The sequence below is a fragment of the Nerophis lumbriciformis genome, linkage group LG11 (assembly GCF_033978685.3).
Source record: "Nerophis lumbriciformis linkage group LG11, RoL_Nlum_v2.1, whole genome shotgun sequence".
Taxonomy (NCBI): Eukaryota; Metazoa; Chordata; class Actinopteri; order Syngnathiformes; family Syngnathidae; genus Nerophis; species Nerophis lumbriciformis.
Genome location: NC_084558.2, coordinates 6,775,470 through 6,798,520, shown reverse-complemented (window position 1 = coordinate 6,798,520; position 23,051 = coordinate 6,775,470). Strand labels below are relative to the sequence as shown.

At 38.4% G+C, this 23,051-nt stretch overlaps 3 protein-coding genes across 6 annotated transcripts in view; 1 reads left to right on the top strand and 2 right to left on the bottom strand.

The window, feature by feature from the left end:
* katnip (katanin interacting protein) overlaps positions 1 to 1,702 on the top strand; it is a 32,801-nt gene extending 31,099 nt beyond the window's left edge. For 2 of the 3 annotated variants that reach the window (XM_061967535.1, XM_061967534.1), the window contains exons 27-29: positions 344 to 370; positions 578 to 663; positions 751 to 1,702. In XM_061967535.1, coding sequence (XP_061823519.1) covers positions 344 to 370; positions 578 to 663; positions 751 to 809 — 172 coding nt within the window. In that variant the 3' untranslated portion in view covers positions 810 to 1,702. The remainder of the gene's footprint in view (positions 1 to 343; positions 371 to 577; positions 664 to 750) is intronic. The other variant, XM_061967536.1, reaches the window with a different exon arrangement.
* Positions 1,703 to 1,749: 47 nt separating this feature from the next.
* On the bottom strand, positions 1,750 to 7,125 carry cox6b1 (cytochrome c oxidase subunit 6B1). Of its 2 annotated transcripts, none has more exons than XM_061967550.2 (4): positions 6,887 to 7,125; positions 5,152 to 5,319; positions 4,847 to 4,947; positions 1,750 to 1,964 (listed from the first exon to the last, which is right to left on the bottom strand). In XM_061967550.2, exons 2-4 carry the CDS (start codon positions 5,255 to 5,257, stop codon positions 1,911 to 1,913), a joined length of 261 nt encoding a protein of 86 aa, XP_061823534.1. In that variant the 5' UTR covers positions 5,258 to 5,319; positions 6,887 to 7,125; the 3' UTR covers positions 1,750 to 1,910. The 2 variants fall into 2 exon arrangements, with proteins under 2 accessions (XP_061823534.1, XP_061823533.1); XM_061967549.2 differs by having other exon boundaries at positions 5,152 to 5,272; positions 6,887 to 7,122.
* Positions 7,126 to 11,334: 4,209 nt separating this feature from the next.
* On the bottom strand, positions 11,335 to 22,297 carry fam234a (family with sequence similarity 234 member A). The gene is made up of 11 exons (XM_061967556.2): positions 22,027 to 22,297; positions 21,858 to 21,968; positions 21,591 to 21,773; positions 17,610 to 17,728; positions 17,313 to 17,445; positions 16,105 to 16,237; positions 15,892 to 16,032; positions 13,139 to 13,229; positions 12,527 to 12,679; positions 12,362 to 12,464; positions 11,335 to 12,066 (listed from the first exon to the last, which is right to left on the bottom strand). Exons 1-11 carry the CDS (start codon positions 22,295 to 22,297, stop codon positions 11,858 to 11,860), a joined length of 1,647 nt encoding a protein of 548 aa, XP_061823540.1. The 3' UTR covers positions 11,335 to 11,857.
* Between the last annotated feature and the right edge of the window lie 754 nt (positions 22,298 to 23,051).

The window sequence follows — 23,051 nt, the reverse complement described above, 5'->3', positions numbered from 1 at the left end:
TAACCTTTATAATTATATTTTAAAATAGAAAATATAATGTGTTTGATATAAGTGTATTAATCATTACAGGAAATTAAGTAGTAAGTTTGGTCATTATCAATGGAACTTTTTTTTTTTAATTACTGTAGTGCCTAAACAAAAAAATTAAAAGAAAAAAAATAATCGGAGTATCTATCAGTTGAGTAAATAATGACCCCACTACACTTGGATATCCAGGCGTTTTTTTAAACTCAACAAAACAATAAGAAATACTTTCATTGAAGGCACATACAGTAAAGAGAGGACTATTTTTCGAGTGTGGTGAAGTTGAGCATAAACCAGGCTGTCCTCTTCTTTACCTTAGCCCCCATGGCAGTAGACACTTCCAACAGTGAGTATTAGAGCACCCCCGTGTGGTCACGCCTCGTACTGACAACGTGTAGTCAGTCCCCAGTCGCCCTTTTAAATGTTGCGACTATGCTGGTTACCACCTCCCTCTCTCCCTTTTGTTTGCTTCAATTTGTCTTTACACTTCCTCCTTGCTGTGTTTTAAAAAAAAAATACTTGTATAATACTATTTAATAATATATTGTTGCAGTAACTTCGTGGAGGACCAGGATGTGAAGATGACCAATGAGAACCAGATAATCCATCACAACAAGAGCAAGCAGACAGCAGACCCAGGTGAGCATCAAAAACATATTTTTACTCTCGCTAGCTACTGTAAATATTTGTCTGCTTTCTTTCTTGTTTTTTTTTTTTTTTTTAAAGCTCTTCGGCCAAAAACCTGCATGACCGACGTTGGGAAACACGGACAGAGGAGGTACTGATGGACGTCACTTTATGCCTCTGGTGGGTGGAAACCTACCTTTTTATTATAAAGACTCCGATGCAGTGACATGCACGTTTTTGCACTGATCACAGTAGGTTTGCTTCACACACACACACACACACACGCGCACTATATTCCACTTTATGGTTGGATAACTCCCTCGTACATTTTAGTGCCGGGATGAAAAAAACAACAACTGTCAGGCTGTATTCTACCGGCCTTATTACCGTGCCTGTACTGTACTTATCTGGAACTGCTAATTGTGACTTGTGCTGCACATATTTGCTGCCCGTGGCGTGTAAATACATACATGTAATAATAACATTTACTGTGTAATAATGTCGATTAACAAGTGAATCCACTGATAACCAAATACAAGGCTATGCAGGCACTTCTTTCCAGCTATTAAGAGTTGATATAAAACCAGGGATACCCTATGTTTATCTTTGGCATATTCATATTTGGCTCCACAAAAGTATCTTTGTGGCGTTTAGTTTTCCAAATCTAAATGTAGCTTTAGCTTAGTAGTTCAACCCCAAGTGACCTTTTTATTGAAACGACGCAACGTCAACGATGAGGATTTTCAATAGAAAGGCGTCTTCTACTCTAACTTTACCTCAAATTGAGCATTTTACAACGGGACACTTTTTTGTTGTCGTGCAAAACATTTCAAGGAATATGGACTAAAAGATGTATTCAGCGAAAACACAACAAACTCACAAATGATCACTTCTTGTACTGTGTTTTAAAAAAAGTTGTGTGACGACGTCAGTCAGCATGGGGTGATCGTTATTGTTTTTTGGGGAAAATTCCATTTATTTTTATAATCTTGTTCAAACCTGTATATTAAATGTAGGGTTCTTTTAAAGAATAAAATGTGTATATACTGTACACGGTCTGTAGTGTTCTCATCTATCATGAAGGCCAGCCAACAAGTGTAGACTTGATAGATCTTTATTATAGGCTGCATTGGACAGTAGAATGGCGTTTGGAAGGAATGAGCATTCAGTGCTTGTGTTATTTAGAGCTACACGCTCTTACACTAAGTCACTTTACCATTACATTTATCAGGAAGCTTGGGAACTTTAAACCTGTTTATTCAGATTTTTCCTGGGAACGTTCCCGCCTCTCTCTGGTCGTCCCATTTCTGGATCTGAGGGACATCGTTCAGAGTTCAAGGTACAGTATATTTCAGTTTGAACAATTTCATGTACAGTAGGACCTCAACTTACAAGCTTAATTGGTTCTGTGATTGAGCTCTTAACTCAAAACACTTGCATCTCAAATCAACGTGGGCTTCACACTCACTTTCTTCCTTCCATTGTTTGGAAAAACAGTTGTATCGATCTCTATCTATAAGCTCATGCTATCATTTAAGACCGAAACTTTTGGGGTTCACTGTGACATTTGCTACACCAACTAATAACGAGGATGCTTGTAACTCAAATTTTTGCTTGTAACTTAAAGCATAGCAATTAGTCGAAAGTCAGCTCTTATCTCAAAATACTCTTAAGTTGAGGTACTACTGTATTTTCTTCACTGCAAGAAATACACATGTACATTAAACAAACAGTGTAATAGTATTATAACATGGGGATTGTTAAACAATGGCATTTGATTATATTAAGTGTATGTGAGTTATTTTTCTAATGTTTTTATATGAAAAATGAACCATTAAAACTTAAGTTTATTTTCATTTTTGGGGGCAGATTTTTGTAAAATTTGTACATAATCATTATGTACAGCTATTTTGGAGCTACACGCGATGTCGTGCATGTACTGCTTGGAGCGAGTATGGGGCCTGTTTGCTTCCTCCTTTGAGGTTATGCTAAGAAAAGGAAAATGTTTCAATAAAAAAAATCTACTTTGAACAAAAAAACCTTTTGATTATTATTAAAACTATGAACAATTACCCTTAAAACGTTTTTCGGTGGCACATTTTTTTGTTTCATTAAAATGCCATTTTCATCAAAGGTGTCAAGTATGATTGTGGTATGGCAATACAATTCCTTAAATTGTACTGTAACAGTAAAGTGTTTTTTTAAAAGCCACATGTTTGAAGCTTTGTAGCATTTTAGAAAATACCCTTAAAACTGGCTGATTCTAAAACATTTCTTAAAGTGATAAGTGTTGTAATGGTACATTTTATAAAACTACTTTGTGTGCGTGTGTGTGTCTTTTGTTTTAAGGATACCGGTACATGTTTATTTAAAGAAAAACTTATTACAAAAGTTTTAAAACGTTGAGCCTGAAAACCTAATACACAGGTTTGAAGTACATTTGTCTTCAAATAATTCAAAAATACCAGTTAAAGATACAAGTTATTAATAACTAAACAAATACATCTTTGTAACCATGAATTAAAATTATAAAGGTACATTTTTCAATTCAAATAAGAAATAATGCATCAAACTATATGTAACCTTCATACATTTTGTTGCTAAAAGAGTATATTTAATATTTTTTTAAATATCCATAAAATGTTTTTCACGATAAAATATTTAAAAATAAAAATGTACCCCTTGAGAATTAAGCATACATATAGTTTATACTACTTATAGCCCCTCGGTTGGCGAATTAGTTTGTAGCTGTTATACACTGTGATGTTGTTTCAGTCCTCTCTTTAGCTCAGTGTTTTGTGATAAAGCATGCAAGTCCACATTTTGTGAACTTTTATTTATATTTTATATGAAACGCTTGCTATTTTTTGGATGGTTCTGAACTTACCAAATGTGCACTTTTGGTTGCATCTAGAGATGCGCGGATAGGCAATTTATTTCATCCGCAACCGCGTCAGAAAGTCGTCAACCATCCGCCATCCACCCGATGTAACGTTTGATCAGAACTGCACCCGCCCGCCATCCGCCCGTTGTTATATATCTAATATTAATAAAAATAAAAAAAAAGGGTGAAAACTACGCGAATTGCACCTTGTGCAGACAAGATTTTTCGATCGGACATGGAGGAATTAGCGATGTAAAAGACCACGTTGGGACAAAAAAACACAAGTCTAATGCCGTTGCTAGCGATACAAGTGGAAAACTTTCAACGTTTTTCGTCGCCCAAACAGATTCTTTGGATGTGATAAATGCCGAAGTTTTATTTACGGAGGCAATAATTGAGCATGGACTTCCAATCGCACTGGCTGATCACATGGGACAGTTAATAATGTATGCAACCTTTAAAAATCATTACGCGGTGATCGCGATCCCAAAAATAAACTTTTCTTGCATGATAATGTCCAGAAAAATTCGCTTTATATTACTATAGAGTCCTTTTAACGAATGAGTTTGATGGTTTATCACAAACCTTAAATGAAATTCCATGGCCACCGTCCTGCTCTCTATATCAACCAGGGTGAGCCCCACCCCTTTCGTGAGCGCACTGCGCGCGGAGTACTGTTACGCGCCCCCGGCAACAGGGGTGGCAAGCAGGTAAGCTGCGCGGGCGGAGCGCGCGGAGTGACCCATGTTACGAGCCCCCGGCCACGGGGGTGGCGGGCAGGTAAGCTGCTTACCTGCTGCGCGTGACGCCGGCCGCGGCGAAAGCGGACGAGGCGGGGTGTCGGTGCGGTGGGCGCGGTAGTGACCCTGGACGTGCGTCGGGCCCTTCTCGCGGATCGCCTCAGCTACGGCCTCGGTCCCGGACCCCGGCGAGGCGTCCCTTCTCCGCTCCGTAAAAGTGTCCATCTCTTTTCTTTTTTTTTCTTCTGTTGTGGCATATGCAGCAGGTGCCTGCTCGTTTTTCGTATGTGGGTAACAACATTTAACTATGTATATATATTTCCGAATTGGTTTAACTGCCACCCGCAAAAAAAAAACAAAAAAAAAATCTAATTAATCCGCCCGACCCGGCCCGCGAGCGGATAAAATCTTTTTTTTTTAAATTTCATCCGCCCGATCCGCGGATAATCCGCGGACTCCGCGGTTGTGTCCGCAAACCGCGCATCTCTAGTTGCATCATTAAACTGCAAGTTTACTAATGTCCAATATGATTACCCTGACTGTAAAGTAGGAGGAAAAATGTTTTATTTACCCAGGAGATGGGGCAGAGGGATTTGTAGACCCTTTGGTACCAGTCACACGGGGCTGTGTCCACACCCTTTGCATCGAGAGCTTTCCGGCAGCGGTGGTAATCTATGAATAGATCAAGCACAATACAGTAATAGTATTCCTGAAAGCATGTGTGACTGCAATCCAGGTTTTAGGAGCAAGAAGTCCATCTGAGGATACAGTATGTCATTTAAAAACATAATGTGACTGAATGGATGACAACGTGTTGCGGATATATAGATGATTTATTCCAAAAGTGTAGAACTTGTGACCTTGACCCAGACTCACCCAGATAGTTGGACCAGCAGTTCCTGGTCTGGTTCTGGTTGGGGAACCTTGCATCAAATGGAGCTGTGCGGTAATTTTCCAGTTTCCTTTGAATGTCCTCAGCCATTTTTGTTTAGGAATTCTGTCACAAGTAGCAAATATTGGCAGAGGTGCTAAGAATTCTGACACCTGCAGTTATAGCAGAAATAACCCGATGAGCAATAATCCAAGCATCTAGACTAAGTTTGGCACTGGTTAAGTTTGTAATAGTCCTTATAGCTATACATAATGTACATAAATGTGTCATCCTGGTACCTACATGAAGGATTGTCAAAATAGGACAAATGGCTTCCTGTTTATTGACAGTGAAATGAGCGACTTGATATATCAATAACAAACAATGTCAATTATTAGGGCCCGCAATGGCCCATTGCAAAAAGACTCCCACAGGGAGTCCTTATGCAATGGGACATAAGGACCTATTGTTATTCGTTCGTTTTATTCTTTATTCTTTATTATTCTTCCGCCGCCTCTTTGAGCACTAATTTGACCCACTTAACATGCTTCAAAACTCACCATATTTGACCCACCCATCAGGACCTGCGAAAATTGTCTTTTAATAAAAAAACTGAACCGCAAAAATCAAAATTGCGCTCTAGCGCCCCCTAGGAAAAAAAAAACTAGACTGCCTGTAACTCCCACTAGGAAGGTCGGAAAGACATGAAACAAAAACCTCTATGTAGGTCTGACTCAGACCTAACTTTCATAATGGTACATTCTCGGGCTAAAATCAACAGGAAGTTGGCAATTCCCCCTTCAAGACAAAAAAGTACTAAAAACAGTCACTTTTGCCTCTTTGAGCTGTAATTTGACCCCCTTAACATGCTTCAAAACTCACCAAACTGAACACACACATCAGGACTGGCTAAAACTGTGATCTAATGAAAAAACCTAACCCCAAATTTAAAAATTGTGCTCTACAGCAATTTTTTTATAAAACGCACAAAAAACTGCTCCTCCGATGAAAAATCTTACAAAACTGCCTGTAACTCCCACTGGGAAGGTCGAAGAGAGATGAAACAAAAACCTCTATGTAGGTCTCACTTAGACCTACATTTCATAAATTGACAACCCCCAGCAAAAATATACAGGAAGTTTGCTATTCCCCCTTCAACACAACATTTTTGTAAAAACCCGTCCCCTTTCTTCAAACATTATCTCCTCTGAGCGCGTTTGTTGTTTCGGCTTCAAACTAACACAGGAGAGAGATTGAACCCTTATGATTAAAAGTTGGTGAAAGAGTTGTGATACCTGCTCCGGTTTTGATTTTATGACCCTTCAAAGACCCGCTGCACTGATGCTCCTGCGGTGCTGTTTTTTTAAGATGGCTGCTCAAAAGCAGCAAGCACCAACGTGCCCACACAATGCAGACAAGGTAGGTACACTAGACAAAAGTCTTGGGACACTTCAGACTAAAAGTAGACAAAAGTATTGGGACACTTAGGACTAGCACCTGCCAAATACGCGGGCCCGAACAACGCTGCTTGCAGCTTTAATTTTTATATGTAATTTAATACAATTCAACTGAAATCAAACGGACTTAAATTAATAGGTGAAATGAAATGAAATAATATGAAAGCGAAAGCCCGAAAAATGTCAGCATTATGTCTTCAAAATGCACGGTTTTGTTGAATGCTATCATTAATCATCATAATATCGTGATATGTATGATTAAAAAATGAAATACAGGCGTTACCTTGGCGCTGTAGCAATGAGAAGCTCGGAGTGACTTTATAGCTGTTGAATTGAAAGTGTGACGTTCAAGTGATAACGCGCGCTCCCGTGAACGCACCACTGCGGCCGTGCAGTGTAACGTTAACGATATGGCGGGCGCAAAAAGGTCACATTGACACCAGTTTCGGCTTTATCGGCACCCGCTAGTCCGTTTAGAGTTTGTTGACGTCGGTACATCGCGGGGAGCTTTAATTTGAACCCATTTTTTTGTGTTTGGGTGTTTTAAAGCCTTTTGTCACACACAGACGTCATAATGCGGAAGTGTTTTGTTATCAATCATCAACTCATGTCTGTACTTGAACGCGTCACGCAGGGTGTACATAGTAACTGATAAAAGTTGACTTTAATTTTACACTAAATCTTATCCACAACCGTTTGAAGGGAACGTTCTAGAATCTAATCAAGTAAGACTGTCATCATGGTGAATAAATAACCCACGTCATATCTCTTACTGCGCTGGCACAGTTGTACGTGACTGACTCCCACATGCACACAACATTGAACCAGGCGTCAAATCCACCGCGCATGCGCAGCAGCAGGTGCTGTTCGAGGATACTGGTGCAGTAACCTTTTACAACACCAGAGGGCGGCAAAAACATTTTATTTTTATACACATTAAATATTATATATTTATCATATTTCTTTTTGAGTTTAATCAAATCAAACCAAATCAAATCAACTTTATTTATAGAGCACATTTAAAATTTACCACAGGGGTAGCCAAAGTGCTGTACAATGAGCAGGTTAAAAGATAAAACGAGTACCGAGCAAACACAACACAACACAAACAGAACACGATAAAAAATAAATAATTAAAATAGAATTAATAAAAACATAAAAACAGGATCACAGCAGGTGTATTATGGGGCGCCATTGCAGGATGGATATCACTCAGTGTTAAAAGCCATGGAATAAAAGTATGTTTTTAAGAGAGATTTAAAAACAGGAAGAGAGGAGGCTTGTCTAACACTCAGGGGTAGGTCGTTCCAGAGCTTGGGAGCAGCAACGGCGAAAGCTCTGTCACCTCTAAGCTTCAGCCTTGTGTCGGGGACCGTCAACAGCAGCTGATCGGCTGATCTTAAGGATCGGGTGGGGCAGTAAGGCTGAAGGAGGTCGGAGAGATAGGTTGGCGCGAGGTTGTTTAGACATTTAAAAACAAATAAAAGGAGTTTAAAATGTATTCGGTAACGCACAGGGAGCCAGTGAAGGGACGCTAAAATAGGGGTGATGTGCTCACGTCTGCGGGTCTGTGTTAGCAGACGAGCAGCAGAGTTCTGCACGAGCTGCAGGCGGGCGAGGGAGGCCTGGCTAATGCCTACATACAGGGCATTACAATAATCAAGACGAGTCGAGATAAAAGCGTGGATTAATTTCTCAAGATCATGTCTTGATAGAAGCGGTTTCACTTTCGCTATTTGGCGTAATTGATAAAAGCTTTTTTGAACGACGCTGCTGATTTGTTTTTCGAATTTAAAATCTGAGTCAAACTTTACCCCCAGGTTTGTGACAGAGTCGCTGAGATACGGGGTCAGAGTGCCGAGGTCAACGTTGGGGGAGGGAGAGCGACTTGGACCGAACAACATAACTTCTGTTTTATCTTCATTTAGGCTCAGGAAGTTAGCTGAAAGCCAGACTTTGATGTCGTGCAAGCAGTCAATAAGACGTTGAACCGTGTTATTTTGTGCCATGGGAAAATAAATCTGGCAATCATCGGCATAAAAATGAAATGCAATACTGTACTTCCTAAAAATAGAACCAAGGGGGAGAAGGTAAAGCGCAAATAAAATTGGGGCAAGGATTGAGCCCTGGGGGACCCCATGTGGTAAAGGAGCTGTGGACGACATAAAACTGTCTACTTTTACACAAAAACTCCTGTCGGTTAGGTACGACCGGAACCAGTTGAGGGCGGCGCCCTTAATGCCCACACAGTTCTCAAGACGAGTGATTAAGGTGGCGTGGTCGACGGTGTCGAACGCAGCAGACAGATCTAAAAGCACCAGGACAACATATTTACCAGAATCAGTGGACAGGAGGATATCGTTAAAAACTTTTAGAAGCGCTGACTCTGTGCTGTGGAGGGCTTTAAAACCGGACTGGAACAGCTCAGTGATACCATTATCCTCTAAGAAGGGCAGCAACTGACTGTAGACAACCTTCTCTAATATTTTGGAAATGTATGGAAGATTAGAGATAGGTCTGAAGTTAGAGAGGAGAGAGGGGTCGAGGCTGGGTTTTTTAAGTAGAGGTCGTACCACTGCATGTTTAAACTCTACTGGAACTATTCCAGAAGAGAGGCTACTATTGATAATGTTAAGGACACTTGATCCAATAGTAGCAAGTACCTCCTTAAACAGGCGAGGTGGGAGGGCATCTGCAGGAGAACCAGAGGGCTTCATATGACTAACTGTGTCACTTAAAAAAGAAAAGGACACCGGCTCAAACTGATGGAAAACAGAAGAGAAATGCAGGGGAACAGAAGGGTCATATGAAGGCTGAGATAGACTGGCTCTAGTTGACACAATTTTGTCAGTGAAAAAATGGAGACAATTTTCACAGAATTCAAAAGAAGCATCAAAACCAGCAGATTTGGGAGCATCAATGACAGTGTTAATAGTTTTAAACAGAACTCTGGGGTTGTTACAGTTAGAAGATATAATCTGAGATAGATATATATTCATTTCTGCTTTTACAGTCATCTGAAAGGAAAACAGGCTTTCTTTAAAAATGGCAAAGGACACATGCAGCCTGTCTTTTTTCCATTTTCTCTCTGCTCTTCTACATACGCGCCTGGCAGCCCGAGTGACGTCATTCAACCAGGGTTGAGGCGTGGCTTTAGGCAGTTTAGCTCGGAGCTAATAAAACAAATTAGTAATCTATCGTAAAATTTAAAAAAAAATTAAAATGGGAATATTGCAAAAACTTCCTCAGCCTTTAATTGACATGTGTCAAACTCAACATCGTTTTATGTAGCCCTCGAAAGCCTGGAAATGATGTGCATTAGTAAGCACGTCATCTTTCTTACCAAACGGATTCGTTCTTTCTATTTTGACAGGAAATTGCCTGTCTTGTATACAGTTGCATGTCTTTCAAAATTTGAGAACAATCTGACCATGCAAAAAAAAAAAAAAACACATATTAACACGGGTGTCCAAGGCGGGGCCTGCAGCTGTAGTTGGTTGGTCCGACGCATATTGTACAAAATATAATGTTAACGTAAAAAAAAAAGTACAAAATATAACGTTAACGTAAAACAAAGAGCAAACATTTGTTATGTAATGCGACCAGAAAGGTACAAATTTGATACTAAGAACTCAGGCGTGTCCAAACTTCTTCCACCAGGGGTTTCATACTGAAACGCCCAAGCCATTTTGATTTGTTTTAATTCATAAAAAAAGGACATACAGTATCTAAAGACACAATTTAGGGTTGGATTTGTGTTATTAATTATTAGTATTAAAATGTCAGCTTCTTTTTCTACCTTTTTGCTGTTTAAGTTTTACTGTTGCTTTTTTTACCTGTGTAATAATAGTACTTTGTCACCTATACACAAAGCTGCCACTAAGTTTTGTCTTTACACATATGTAATGTGTTTTTATAATTTAAATAAGAATATTTAAAAATGGCCCTTGCCACTTTTTAGTATGTGAACCTTGTTGTAAAAAGTAGCGACACCCCTGTAATAACATATTCCAAACATTTTTTGTTCAAATAAAATGCTTAGTACATGTACATATTTGTACGTTAAAACAATAAAACAATCAAATCCATAGGAATTTGTGGAACACACACATACATATATGTACAGTATATATATATATATATATTTTTTTTTTTTCTCCATTTAGACTGAATTCCACTCTTGAAATTACATTTTTTTCCTGCAAGATTGAGATGCACCCAGAGCATCTATCTATTTATATATATATATATATATATATATATATATATATATATATATATATATATTTAATCCTTATATCACTCACATTGACCCTATAGTGACAAAAAATGTGAGCTTCCCCAAAACTGGTAAAATACAGATTAAACAAAAAACATTCAGATTCAATGATAAATATTGACTTAGGGACGGCGTGGCGCAGTGGAAGAATGGCCGTGCGCGACCCGAGGGTCCCTGGTTCAATCCCCACCTAGTACCAACCTTGTCATGTCCGTTGTGTCCTGAGCAAGACACTTCACCCTTGCTCCTGATGGGTGCTGGTTAGCGCCTTGCATGGCAGCTCCCTCCATCAGTGTGTGAATGGGTAAAGGTGGAGGTAGTGTCAAAGCGCTTTGAGTACCTTGAAGGTAGAAAAGCGCTATACAAGTACAACCCATTTATCATTTATTTATTTAAATAAAAATAAAGCTCTGAACAGCCACTACTCTTGTTGAAGTATAGAGTCCCATACATTGTTTTAAACTCGATTTAATAGGGATCAAACTGAAAAAGTATACGTAAAAGAAACACATTTTAAATATAATATTAAAAAAAACTATTTTTTAAGTCTTATGGATATGAATAAAAAATATAAATCAAATTCCCACACTGCAAAAACGGCCTTCAATACTTGTAACATGACACAGTGCACAGGTTCAAATATTTGACCGCATTATTCTTAAGGCCGTTCTAGTATTAAAAATGCCGTAAATGACCACTTTGCTACTTTAAAGCACCAGTGCTATAAAATAATTGCATAGCTCTACATAACAATCCAGCTTTTGAGGTCATAAGACCAAGAAAATAAACAGCATTGCATTGTTGTGAGAAAGTGCAAGATAGACAAAACACAACCAAGTCATGATGGGTTTGTCAGCAGCAGGAGGGACAACAGCAGATCTTTGGACAAACATGATCTAGAATGTGTGTCTATGCAAATGCAAGAGCAAGCATACTTGATAGTTTACAAAAGAAAGTCATGGACTGAAAGCTACTTTAATTGTCGCTGAATCGGAGCCTGTTGAAGGCATTCTTGATGTCGTCATCGGTTGGGGGGTCCTCGCTGATGATCGAGCGCACCTTACTCTCAGGCACATCATGCTTTAGCTTCCATTTGCTGAGAACTATGGCGCCTTCCCTGTCGCTGGTCTCAGGACCTGTCAGTAGGATGAAGGCGGCGTGGCGCCCTCGTTCCATCAACTTAGCTATGTAGAAAACAGTCACAAAATGAACTGTTGTTAGATTAGACATTTAGTAGACAGTCCATATGTATATGAATATACAGGACACACTTTTAGACCGTTTTAAGGGGAAAAATACACTTTTATATTTACGTCAATACAGGATTCTAAATACCAACTGTCTAAAAGAGATACTCCACCCTCTTGTGGCCTTATCTAACCACTGTTAATGGACTAACTTCGCTATGAAGATGCTAAATATGAACTGATCCTAAATAAAGCGCAGACTCTTAATGTCCACCGTGAAAACACAAAATACCTTTGAACGCAACAATGTGGTCCATCACGTTTTCAGACTCCAGGAGAAGGTTAGAATAGAGAGGATGCAGCATGTAAGATCGACGGTCACCACTGAATGGTACCTGAAGGAAAACATCAGATCTCAAGCGGTCTTAAGATTTGCTTTTTGTATGTGTGGACTTACAGATGAGTTTTCCTCAGAGGGCAGCAGCCCCCAGAAGACAAAGACGGAGATAGAGTTAGTGGTGTATATGGAGGCGGGTCCAGGCGAGTTGGGACTGGCCAGAAGGTCGACTTTCCACAATACGTCACCGGTGTTGCCGTTGAGGATCAACACCTGTGTGCACAACATGATTAGCGCAATGATTTGATTTTAAGGATTACCAGAATAGAATAGAATAGATCTTTATTGTCATTGTACATTGTACAACAAAATTGGAAGCAAACTGATTTAGTGCAAATTCATGACACATAAAAAACATAAGAACATGGTACTAAGATAAATAGATAAAAACAATACATAAAATACCAAGCACACAGCTCACATGCACAATCATTCTTTTCGCCTTGCATGGCAGCTCCCTCCATCAGTGTGTGAATGTGTGTGTGAATGGGTAAATGTGGAAGTAGTGTCAAAGCGCTTTGAGTACCTTGAAGGTAGAAAAGCGCTATACAAGTACAACCCATTTATCATTTATTTATGCGGTGTTCAGCGACACTATTGCTCTCGGGTAGAAAGTGTTCTTAAATCTGTTTGTCCGGCATTTTATTGTCCTGTACCAAAGTGTCGACTTACCCTCCTGGTGTTGTTGAAGCCATCACGCATGTCCTCCTCAAGCACAACGTCGAGCACGCCATCTTTGTCGAAGTGGCCAAAGGAAGGCTCCCTGATGAAGGGAAAAGACATTAGCTTAATAAACTTTACCGTAAAAACATGTTCAGCAGGTTGTAAAACTACAAAATGGACTTTAAACAGACTACAGTAGTATACACCCAAACAGTGACATCTAGTGGATGTTTTGAGCATATAACTTGTCCAACACTAAGATAATAACTCATTTTTTATTGACACTGTCAAGGTGTTTTTATTATGCTTGTATAAATGCTTGAGATATTTTAATAACAATGTTTTCCTTTTATGTAGATGTATAAGAGACTAGTGCAAAATTTCAGATTTGGAATTCAAATTCAATTCACTGGGAGAATTGCAATAATATTAGCGCCAACCCACAGAATCTTAAATTAGAATTACAGGAAATGGAAATTAAATGTATTACAATTAGAGTTCAATGTTTAACTCTAATGTTGACTTAAAAACTGAAAATATTTTACAAACACTACAATTAACCACAAATTCCCTCCATTTAGAATTATTGGATAAAGTAAATATTCTGGGAAATTACCGTATTTTTCGGAGTATAAGTCGCACCTGCCAAAAATGCATAATAAAGAAGGAAAAAAACATGTATAAGTCGCACTGGAGCCCGGCCAAACTATGAAAAAAACTGCGACTTATAGTCCGAAAAATACGGTAAGTACTATTTCACCATAACTTTAAAGTTATAATTCATCTGTTTTATATTTTTTATTCTTAATAACTGAAAAAACATTTGCAATAATTAAACTATAATGTCTACATTATGTTGCACACACACGCGCATATATATATATATATATATATATATATATATATATATATATATACATATACATATATATATACATACACACATATATATATATATATATATATATATATATATATATATATATATATATATATATATATATATATATATATATATACATACATACATACATACAGGTAAAAGCCAGTAAATTAGAATATTTTGAAAAACTTGATTTATTTCAGTAATTGCATTCAAAAGGTGTAACTTGTACATTATATTTATTCATTGCACACAGACTGATGCATTCAAATGTTTATTTCATTTAATTTTGATGATTTGAAGTGGCAACAAATGAAAATACAAAATTCCGTGTGTCACAAAATTAGAATATTACTTAAGGCTAATACAAAAAAGGGATTTTTAGAAATGTTGGCCAACTGAAAAGTATGAAAATGAAAATTATGATAATGTACAATACTCAATACTTGGTTGGAGCTCCTTTTGCCTCAATTACTGCGTTAATGCGGCGTGGCATGGAGTCGATGAGTTTCTGGCACTGCTCAGGTGTTATGAGAGCCCAGGTTGCTCTGATAGTGGCCTTCAACTCTTCTGCGTTTTTGGGTCTGGCATTCTGCATCTTCCTTTTCACAATACCCCACAGATTTTCTATGGGGCTAAGGTCAGGGGAGTTGGCGGGCCAATTTAGAACAGAAATACCATGGTCTGTAAACCAGGCACGGGTAGATTTTGCGCTGTGTGCAGGCGCCAAGTCCTGTTGGAACTTGAAATCTCCATCTCCATAGAGCAGGTCAGCAGCAGGAAGCATGAAGTGCTCTAAAACTTGCTGGTAGACGGCTGCGTTGACCCTGGATCTCAGGAAACAGAGTGGACCGACACCAGCAGATGACATGGCACCCCAAACCATCACCCAACCATGCAAATTTTGCATTTCCTTTGGAAATCGAGGTCCCAGAGTCTGGAGGAAGACAGGAGAGGCACAGGATCCATGTTGCCTGAAGTCTAGTGTAAAGTTTCCACCATCAGTGATGGTTTGGGGTGCCATGTCATCTGCTGGTGTCGGTCCACTCTGTTTCCTGAGATCCAGGGTCAACGCAGCCGTCTACCAGCAAGTTTTAGAGCACTTCATGCTTCCTGCTGCTGACCTGCTCTATGGAGATGGAGATTTCAAGTTCCAACAGGACTTGGCACCTGCACACAGCGCAAAATCTACCCGTGCCTGGTTTACGGACCATGGTATTTCTGTTCTAAATTGGCCCGCCAACTCCCCTGACCTTAGCCCCATAGAAAATCTGTGGGGTATTGTGAAAAGGAAGATGCAGAATGCCAGACCCAAAAACGCAGAAGAGTTGAAGGCCACTATCAGAGCAACCTGGGCTCTCATAACACCTGAGCAGTGCCAGAAACTCATCGACTCCATGCCACGCCGCATTAATGCAGTAATTGAGGCAAAAGGAGCTCCAACCAAGTATTGAGTATTGTACATGCTCATATTTTTCATTTTCATACTTTTCAGTTGGCCAACATTTCTAAAAATCCCTTTTTTGTATTAGCCTTACACAATATTCTAATTTTGTGACACACGGAATTTTGTATTTTCATTTGTTGCCACTTCAAATCATCAAAATTAAATGAAATAAACATTTGAATGCATCAGTCTGTGTGCAATGAATAAATATAATGTACAAGTTACACCTTTTGAATGCAATTACTGAAATAAATCAAGTTTTTCAAAATATTCTAATTTACTGGCTTTTACCTGTATATATGAATGGAATTCACAATTTAGATCGACATTCTACCTCCTGTTTGCAATTTGAATTCAATTCAAATGAATGTGAGTGAATTGGATTTAGGAGACATGCAGGTGCATAATCAATCACATACAGATGACAATTACCTGAAGACTGATGTTGTATTAAAAATCCACAGGCGCTGTAATGTCTTGCCATCTATCAACACTACCTCGTCGCCTGTAACCAACAGGAGGTTGGAGGAATCCGCCTCGCCTGTTCTCACCACACGCCTCAACGAGTCAGAGCTGCGGCATACAATCAAGCAAAGGTGACTTTGGTGCAGAAGTGATGTCATGGTGGTTTTGGAGGTGCCTTACTGATAAACTGTTACCAGTCCAGATGTGGCCGTGGCCAGTCTCTCCAGGTGTTTATCTTTCTTGAGGCCCACCTCCATGCCAGCTTTTGCTCTGGCTGCTATCCTCCACAGTGCCAGTCCATACAAGCCAGTGTCTGACCAAAGTAGGAGAAACAGCTCTCAGCATGATGCAATGCAAACCACATTAACAAGGGCAGTGTTTTACAAACATTAATTTGTATGCGGGATACATTTGCTCCATCACCAATAGATTTGCTGATACCTGTTGAGAATCCTCCCTTTTTATGCACAGAATTCTGAAAATATTTTACTTTGAAAGTGTCACTTTTGCTTCCGATTTAGCTAAGGCTTGCTTGACTCAGAAGTCAGTGACGATGTGAGTCTAAGGATATATTTGACGCATTAATGGCTTTTACAGATCTTTTTTTTTACTGTTTACTGATGTTCTGATATAATTAGTCGGAAAGACAGCTGTTTGTTTAGTAAATAGCGTCTGATAGCTAAACAAATTAGCTTTTTTGCTAATTTGCGCTTATCTATAATGATTTATGTCCAGCATCAAATTATAAGTTAAATGTATATTTTGGATTTTTGTTCTTTGTTGTCTTGCCACGCGTGAAGTATTATTTGCATCTAATCTTGGTATGCACATTACTGACGTGCAACATGCAGTGACATAAATGATGCTAAAAGCATCTTTTTTTATGCCGAGATGGGCGAGTGTGCTAGTGTACTTATGTTGTACCGGGTGACTCTATATAATGTTTATGAATCTTATTTTTAACAGTGTCTGGAAAAGATACAGTGCTGACGACTTTACGATACATATTTAAACAGTATACATTTTTAAAAGATGATACTTTTGGAGAACGTGGGGCGTGGTTTCATTTGCAATCTGGGAATGCCTCTACCAATTAACTTCAAAAACGGGTTATAAACCTGACTGTGGAGCAAAATTTACATTAAATATACACCAAAGCATCTCCAAAACATTATCAAGACCATTAGGAAGAATTTTAAATGTTGATTAAAATTACTATAGTTCCCATTTCTTATAAGCTTGTATATTTACCATCGCTTGTATTATTATTAGGTTTTATTAGGTTTTAAAGCATAAGATGCAGACATTAAAATATAACAGATAAAATAATAACATCTTGTAGGCCTCTGTGTATTTCAGACAGTTTTAAAGTAACACACAATTCTAACCTTTTTGTAACAGCAGATAGTAGGCACCCTCCCCAGTGTAATGCAAAAGATGGCTGGTTGTTTCTGTTGTGTTCAGTGCCACTGTAGACCCAATTTGGACACCTGTCTTCCCTGAGAGGAAAACCAGCTGATCCTGCAGATGTTTACATACATCCTCAGTGCTTATGTAAATGCTCAAAAAGGTAAGCGTATTGCAACCACAGTAATGAAGATATTGTTATATTATATACATGAGTGTGGGATGACTTTCATTGGGTTGTGCACCTGACTGCACCAAATGTTGTGTATATTCTTTACCTGCATGGAGGCCACTAAGGCGACATCGCTGACCTTATCCCCGTCCACATCAGGCACGCTGAGCACCGGCAAACTGCTATGCAGACCGAGAGGCGGCGACCACTGCCACTTGATCTCACCTGACGAGATTTGCGCAACAGACACGTTTACAAGTGAGTGTAATAAAGTAAAACGTGATGGTAACCACAGAATTAAGTAAGTAGTACACACATATCTGTACTGTCTGCTCAGTACAATATGGCTGCAGAAACAATAAGTAAGAGGCACGAACCTGTGAATGTTATTATATAATATATTATATATGTTCAGAACTTCATTTTGTCGTAGAAGACGTTCATGCGCACAGACCTTGATAACACAGTGAGGGTATAAACACTTTGAATCCTGCACCAGGCCCCCAGACGAGACTTGTCCTAACTAAGTCTGTTAGCATGAACTGATGAAGCCTGCTTTGGATGAGAGGCGAAACGTCTTCTAAGATAATCCAAAGTATTTGTCGTCTACAAGAAGTGATAAATACTTCGGATTCTGCACCATCCATCCAACTTTATTTACAGGTAACGTTAAAAAGCGCAATGCATGAAGCTTGCTTAAAGACAATGCGCGTCCGTCATGCATCAAATTGTAAGTCATTTTATTGTACTTTATAATCTTTGTAATTTTATATTCTATTATTTATTTGTATAAAATGGAGGCCCATTAGGTGCTACTGTATACAGTAACTACCTACTCGTCTTCCTGGGGTACATCACACAAGACAATAACTGCATCGAAAACAAAAACTCAATACATAGAAAAGACACTCAAGAAAAAAGGATATGCATATAAAATTGTATACTTTAAAAACAGTTTATATTTAAAATAAATAATAAAAAAAGAAACCACTGACTTGAGTATCTTTTTAAGCTTGTTTAATTTGACATAATTGGACTCCTTTAATAACAGGGCAACCTATTCCAATGGGAAGCAGCCCCGTATAACAGTTTTGCTGTTCTTGCTTCTGATAATACTGTCTCTATTAGTCTGGTGTCTTGCAGAGTGGCTGTGACTGTTACAAACATATAATATTCTAGATTCTTACATTTTTGGCATCATTCTACAATAATAGGAATTGTTTTTTGTATTTTTGATGCATGCTGTCAATACTAGCCTAAGTAGGATATTTCGGTGCCAGTCATGCAGCCTTGTTTTGAGTAAGTTAGAGCTTTAGTAGGATATTTCGGTGCCAGTCATGCAGCCTTGTTTTGAGTAAGTTAGAGCTTTTGAATGTCTTTCTTTGCAACACATGACCAAATAATGTTGCAATAATCGAGATAAAACAACACCAATTACTGTACAACTTGTTTGATTGGAATAATCAGTCATGAACTAAGCACATATTCTAATGACAGAAATAGTTCTGCCCATTTGGACATTATCCTGTTTATATGACAAGACTAGAGATGTAACAATATGAAAACTTCATATTACAGTTATTGTGACCAAAATGATCACGGTTATTATAATCGCGATATTGTTGAATGTTGTCTTATTATTGAGAAACATAAAGTTGGGATTTCTGTCTATGATGTCATTACTGTACAACTATCAGGTTTCAACACCACTTTTCCATAGAACCTAAAATATAGCAGTATTCTAAAAAATAATCCTCATGGTCCTTTGTTCTGTACTGCATGTTAGTGTGATTAAATGTGCTCAAAAAGTAATTATACACACTGAAATCTTTTGACCAAGTTATTTTTATTTTTTTTAAATAAGTAAAATAAATACAGTTAGAAAACCCACTATTTTGCATGGTTTGTGTTTCTTGTGCTTCACTGATAGGGTTTTAGTCTTAGTATTGTATCTGTTTTAATGGATAAGCCTTCATTGTTTTAAATATTGGTTTGTACTGTAGCATTTTTTTTTTTTTAATGAAATGTGCGTGGCAAATAAAATCAATTAATATTATATATTATTTCTGGTGGGCGTTGTGGCATCCTACTCTGATCAGCTGTCCTTAAACGCACCGTATAACACTTCTGTGTCATGTTCCTCCGAGTATACATCGATCACTCTGTTCCAAGAGAGCACAGCTTGTAGATTCAATGTGTGCAATTGAATATCTTAGTTGCTAAGACAAAAATGTGTTACCGGTAATTTAAGTTTAAATTGAGGTACACTGTGTCATTTCTTAATAGGGAAAGGCATTATTGTCTCTCGTTTTCATGTTAGCATTCAAGCTACTGAAATGGCACTAACCAGTCAGTCTGTGAGTTTATTAAAGTGCAGTCATCAATTACGGTTTTTCCATCATTTTAATCTAAAAAAGTAATACTAACCGTCGGGAGTTTTAATAATAATAATAATAATAATAATAATGGATTAGATTTATATAGCGCTTTTCTATCATCTAGATACTCAAAGCTCTCACACAGAAGTGAGAACCCATTATTCATTCACTACTGCAGTTATCATTAATACTGTATATTGTTACAAACCTAGACAAGACATTGTTAGTGTGATGCAATGAGTTCACTTCCTAAACCATTGTCATCCACTATCACGGCGGGTTATTTCACTTCATTTTAGTTTCATCATAAAACAATTAACTTATTTTTACACTTGTATAACATAACAGGCAATGTGAAACACCAAGGGTGACTTATTTTAATTTGCTTCTTCAGTTTTGTCATATGGTGGTTAACTTCTTTTTACACTTGTATTACAGGTAAAAATGTTTAAAAAAAAAAGTTATTTAAAACTAGTGCTGACATTATATATATATATATATATATATATATATATATATATATATATATATATATATATAATTTTATTTTATTTTATTTTTTAAATCGGATTAACTTGTTCATTGCTTCTCTTGGACAGCTTTTGTGCATGTGCTCAATGTGACTGCCGTAAACCAGTGGTCCCCAACCACCGGTCCGTGGATCGGTGGTTGGGGACCGCACAAGAAAATTTTATTAAATCAACATAAAAAACACAAGATACTCTTACAATTAGTGCACCAACCCAAAAAACCTCCCTCCCCCATTTACACTCATTCGCACAAAAGGGTTGTTTCTTTCGGTTATTAATATTTCTGGTTCCTACATTATATATCAATATATATCAATACAGTCTGCAGGGATACAGTCCGTAAGCACGCATGATTGTATTTTTTTATGACAAAAAAACAAAACAATTAAAAAAATACCATACCCCCCCGGTCCGTGGTACAAATTTTCAAGCGTTGACCGGTCCACAGTTACAAAAAGGTTGGGGACCACTGCCGTAAACAATCATATTTTTCGGGCAGGTAAAATGTTTATTACATAAACTTAGTAATTGTGAAAAATATAGACACTTTTAAAACATGTGTTCTGTTAAACCACCAATGGTAACATAAGCTCGGTGATGTTCTTGTTATATTTTTTGCTTTGAAAAATCTAACTGTAGGGAACTTGCTAACAGCCCATTTAATCAGTTCTTAATTTTGATTAATCATGATTAATCGCAGTAAATTACTTTTTTGAATATTTCTAATTAACCAAAAAATATTTTGACGCAAAAGCAATTTTATTTTCAAGATGTCACAGAGGAACATTTTTTAATGTACTACAAATTTTTTTTTGCTCACAACTTGGTAAGTTTTATCTAAAGTCCTGTCAGGGTTTATTTTGAAGTGAAATCTACCAGTGGAGTCTCCCTACTCATCTTTACACTGACGTATGCATTGACCTGATCACTGACCAGAAAAACAACCCGCACCACCTTTCAGGTAACCTTCCTCGGTTCAGGCAAAAGACAATTTGCAGACAAAATAAATTACGTGATTATTCTGTATTTATAAATGAATAATAAATGTTTTTGTGATTAATTGCATGAGTTAATGTGTTAAATGTGACAGCCCATTCTAAAACATTACCTGTACAGTCAATAAAAAGAAAAAAAGTTAATCTAAGTCATGTCAAAGTACGTTATTGTGGACACTCCTACCTTTAGATTTGTCCAGCGCTGACAGTGTGTTTGCATGCGACAGCAGACAATCCCACTTCCTTTCACTGTTTTTGTCCATCCCACACTGGGCCCAGTGGAAGTCAGGCTCCAGTGGACGCTCCCACAGGGTTTGTCCGTTTGTCCCATCCACTGCCAGCATGAACACACATGGTGAGGGTAGACCTAGAGCACACAGGGACAGCTTCTGTGTGAGTCATGACTACCAAAAAAGCCATAATGTTGTGCGATTAGGGAATTTCATCTTACCTGCATTGGCACATGTATTGTTAATACTGGCTTGGTTGCCTTTGACAACAAACATGACGTCCGCCACCTTGTCTTTGTTCGCGTCCTCAAATGCTAAAAAGTCGTATGTTTCTGCAGCGGAAAAGAAGATTAAATGCCAAACAACGACGCTGAATCCAAAAGTACACACCTGCATCGAAGAAAGTCAGGTTCCAGGAGACACGATACTGTGGTCTGACAGGACAGGGAATGATGAACGAGAAGGCGAAGACCACGGTCAGGCAGAGGAACAAGGAAAGGAAGAAGACGGCTGTCCTCCATTTGGTGTGTTTAGAAAGACCAAGGACTTCCTTGCAGCCTCTTTTTAGTTCCGTTGCCGGCGGTGCTGATCCTGTCTCAAAGCCATCCTCTCCTCTTTTCAAAGGATCTCCCTCCGTGGGACAGTCCGTGGTCTCCATCATTCCATTAATGCATTCCCTGCCACAGGTAGATCTGCTTGACAAAAGAAGGATTCATATGTGCATGGTTAAGTTTTCAAGGAACTGTATTGTCATATAAGCACAGACCCATGAGATGGCATAAAGTTTAGTTAGACAGTAATAACTACTGCGTGTATATTTCGGATACCTTTGAATGCATCATTTGGAGACAAGCGGTAGAAAATGGATGGATGGACCCACCTTTGTAAAGTGGGGCCTATTGAAACAAGCCAACCCTCCAGAGACTTCCCAACACAACAACGATGACTCGCTCAACCTGTTTTGTGTTATGTAGCCTACAGGCGTAAAACTGAGCACAAAAGATGCACTAAAATAAATACAACTTGAAAGTATCGTGTAAATAAACGAGTTTAATAATTAGCTGTACCGGAAGTACCTCAACACATTGAACCTGATAGGAGGTTAGCATGAAGTTGAACGCTAACAACTTCTTCTACAGACACCCCAGCACGTCAACTGTAAATCAGAGTTGCCGATAAAAGCGTCGGTCATTTTAAAGTGGCTAAAACAACTACACAAACTTAGTCAAAATAATTCTAGTTTTTTTAGACTCACCTTCAGGTGTCGTGTTCAGGGTGTTTAGCTCCTGTTGCGAAAAGCAGGCAGGTAGACTTGGCACCCCAACAGGCTGTGAAGAAACAAATGAAAGGCACTGCGATGACGTTTTACCCCTGACTTTGTCTCCCAGGTGGCACTTCCCGTATTAAAAAGTCAC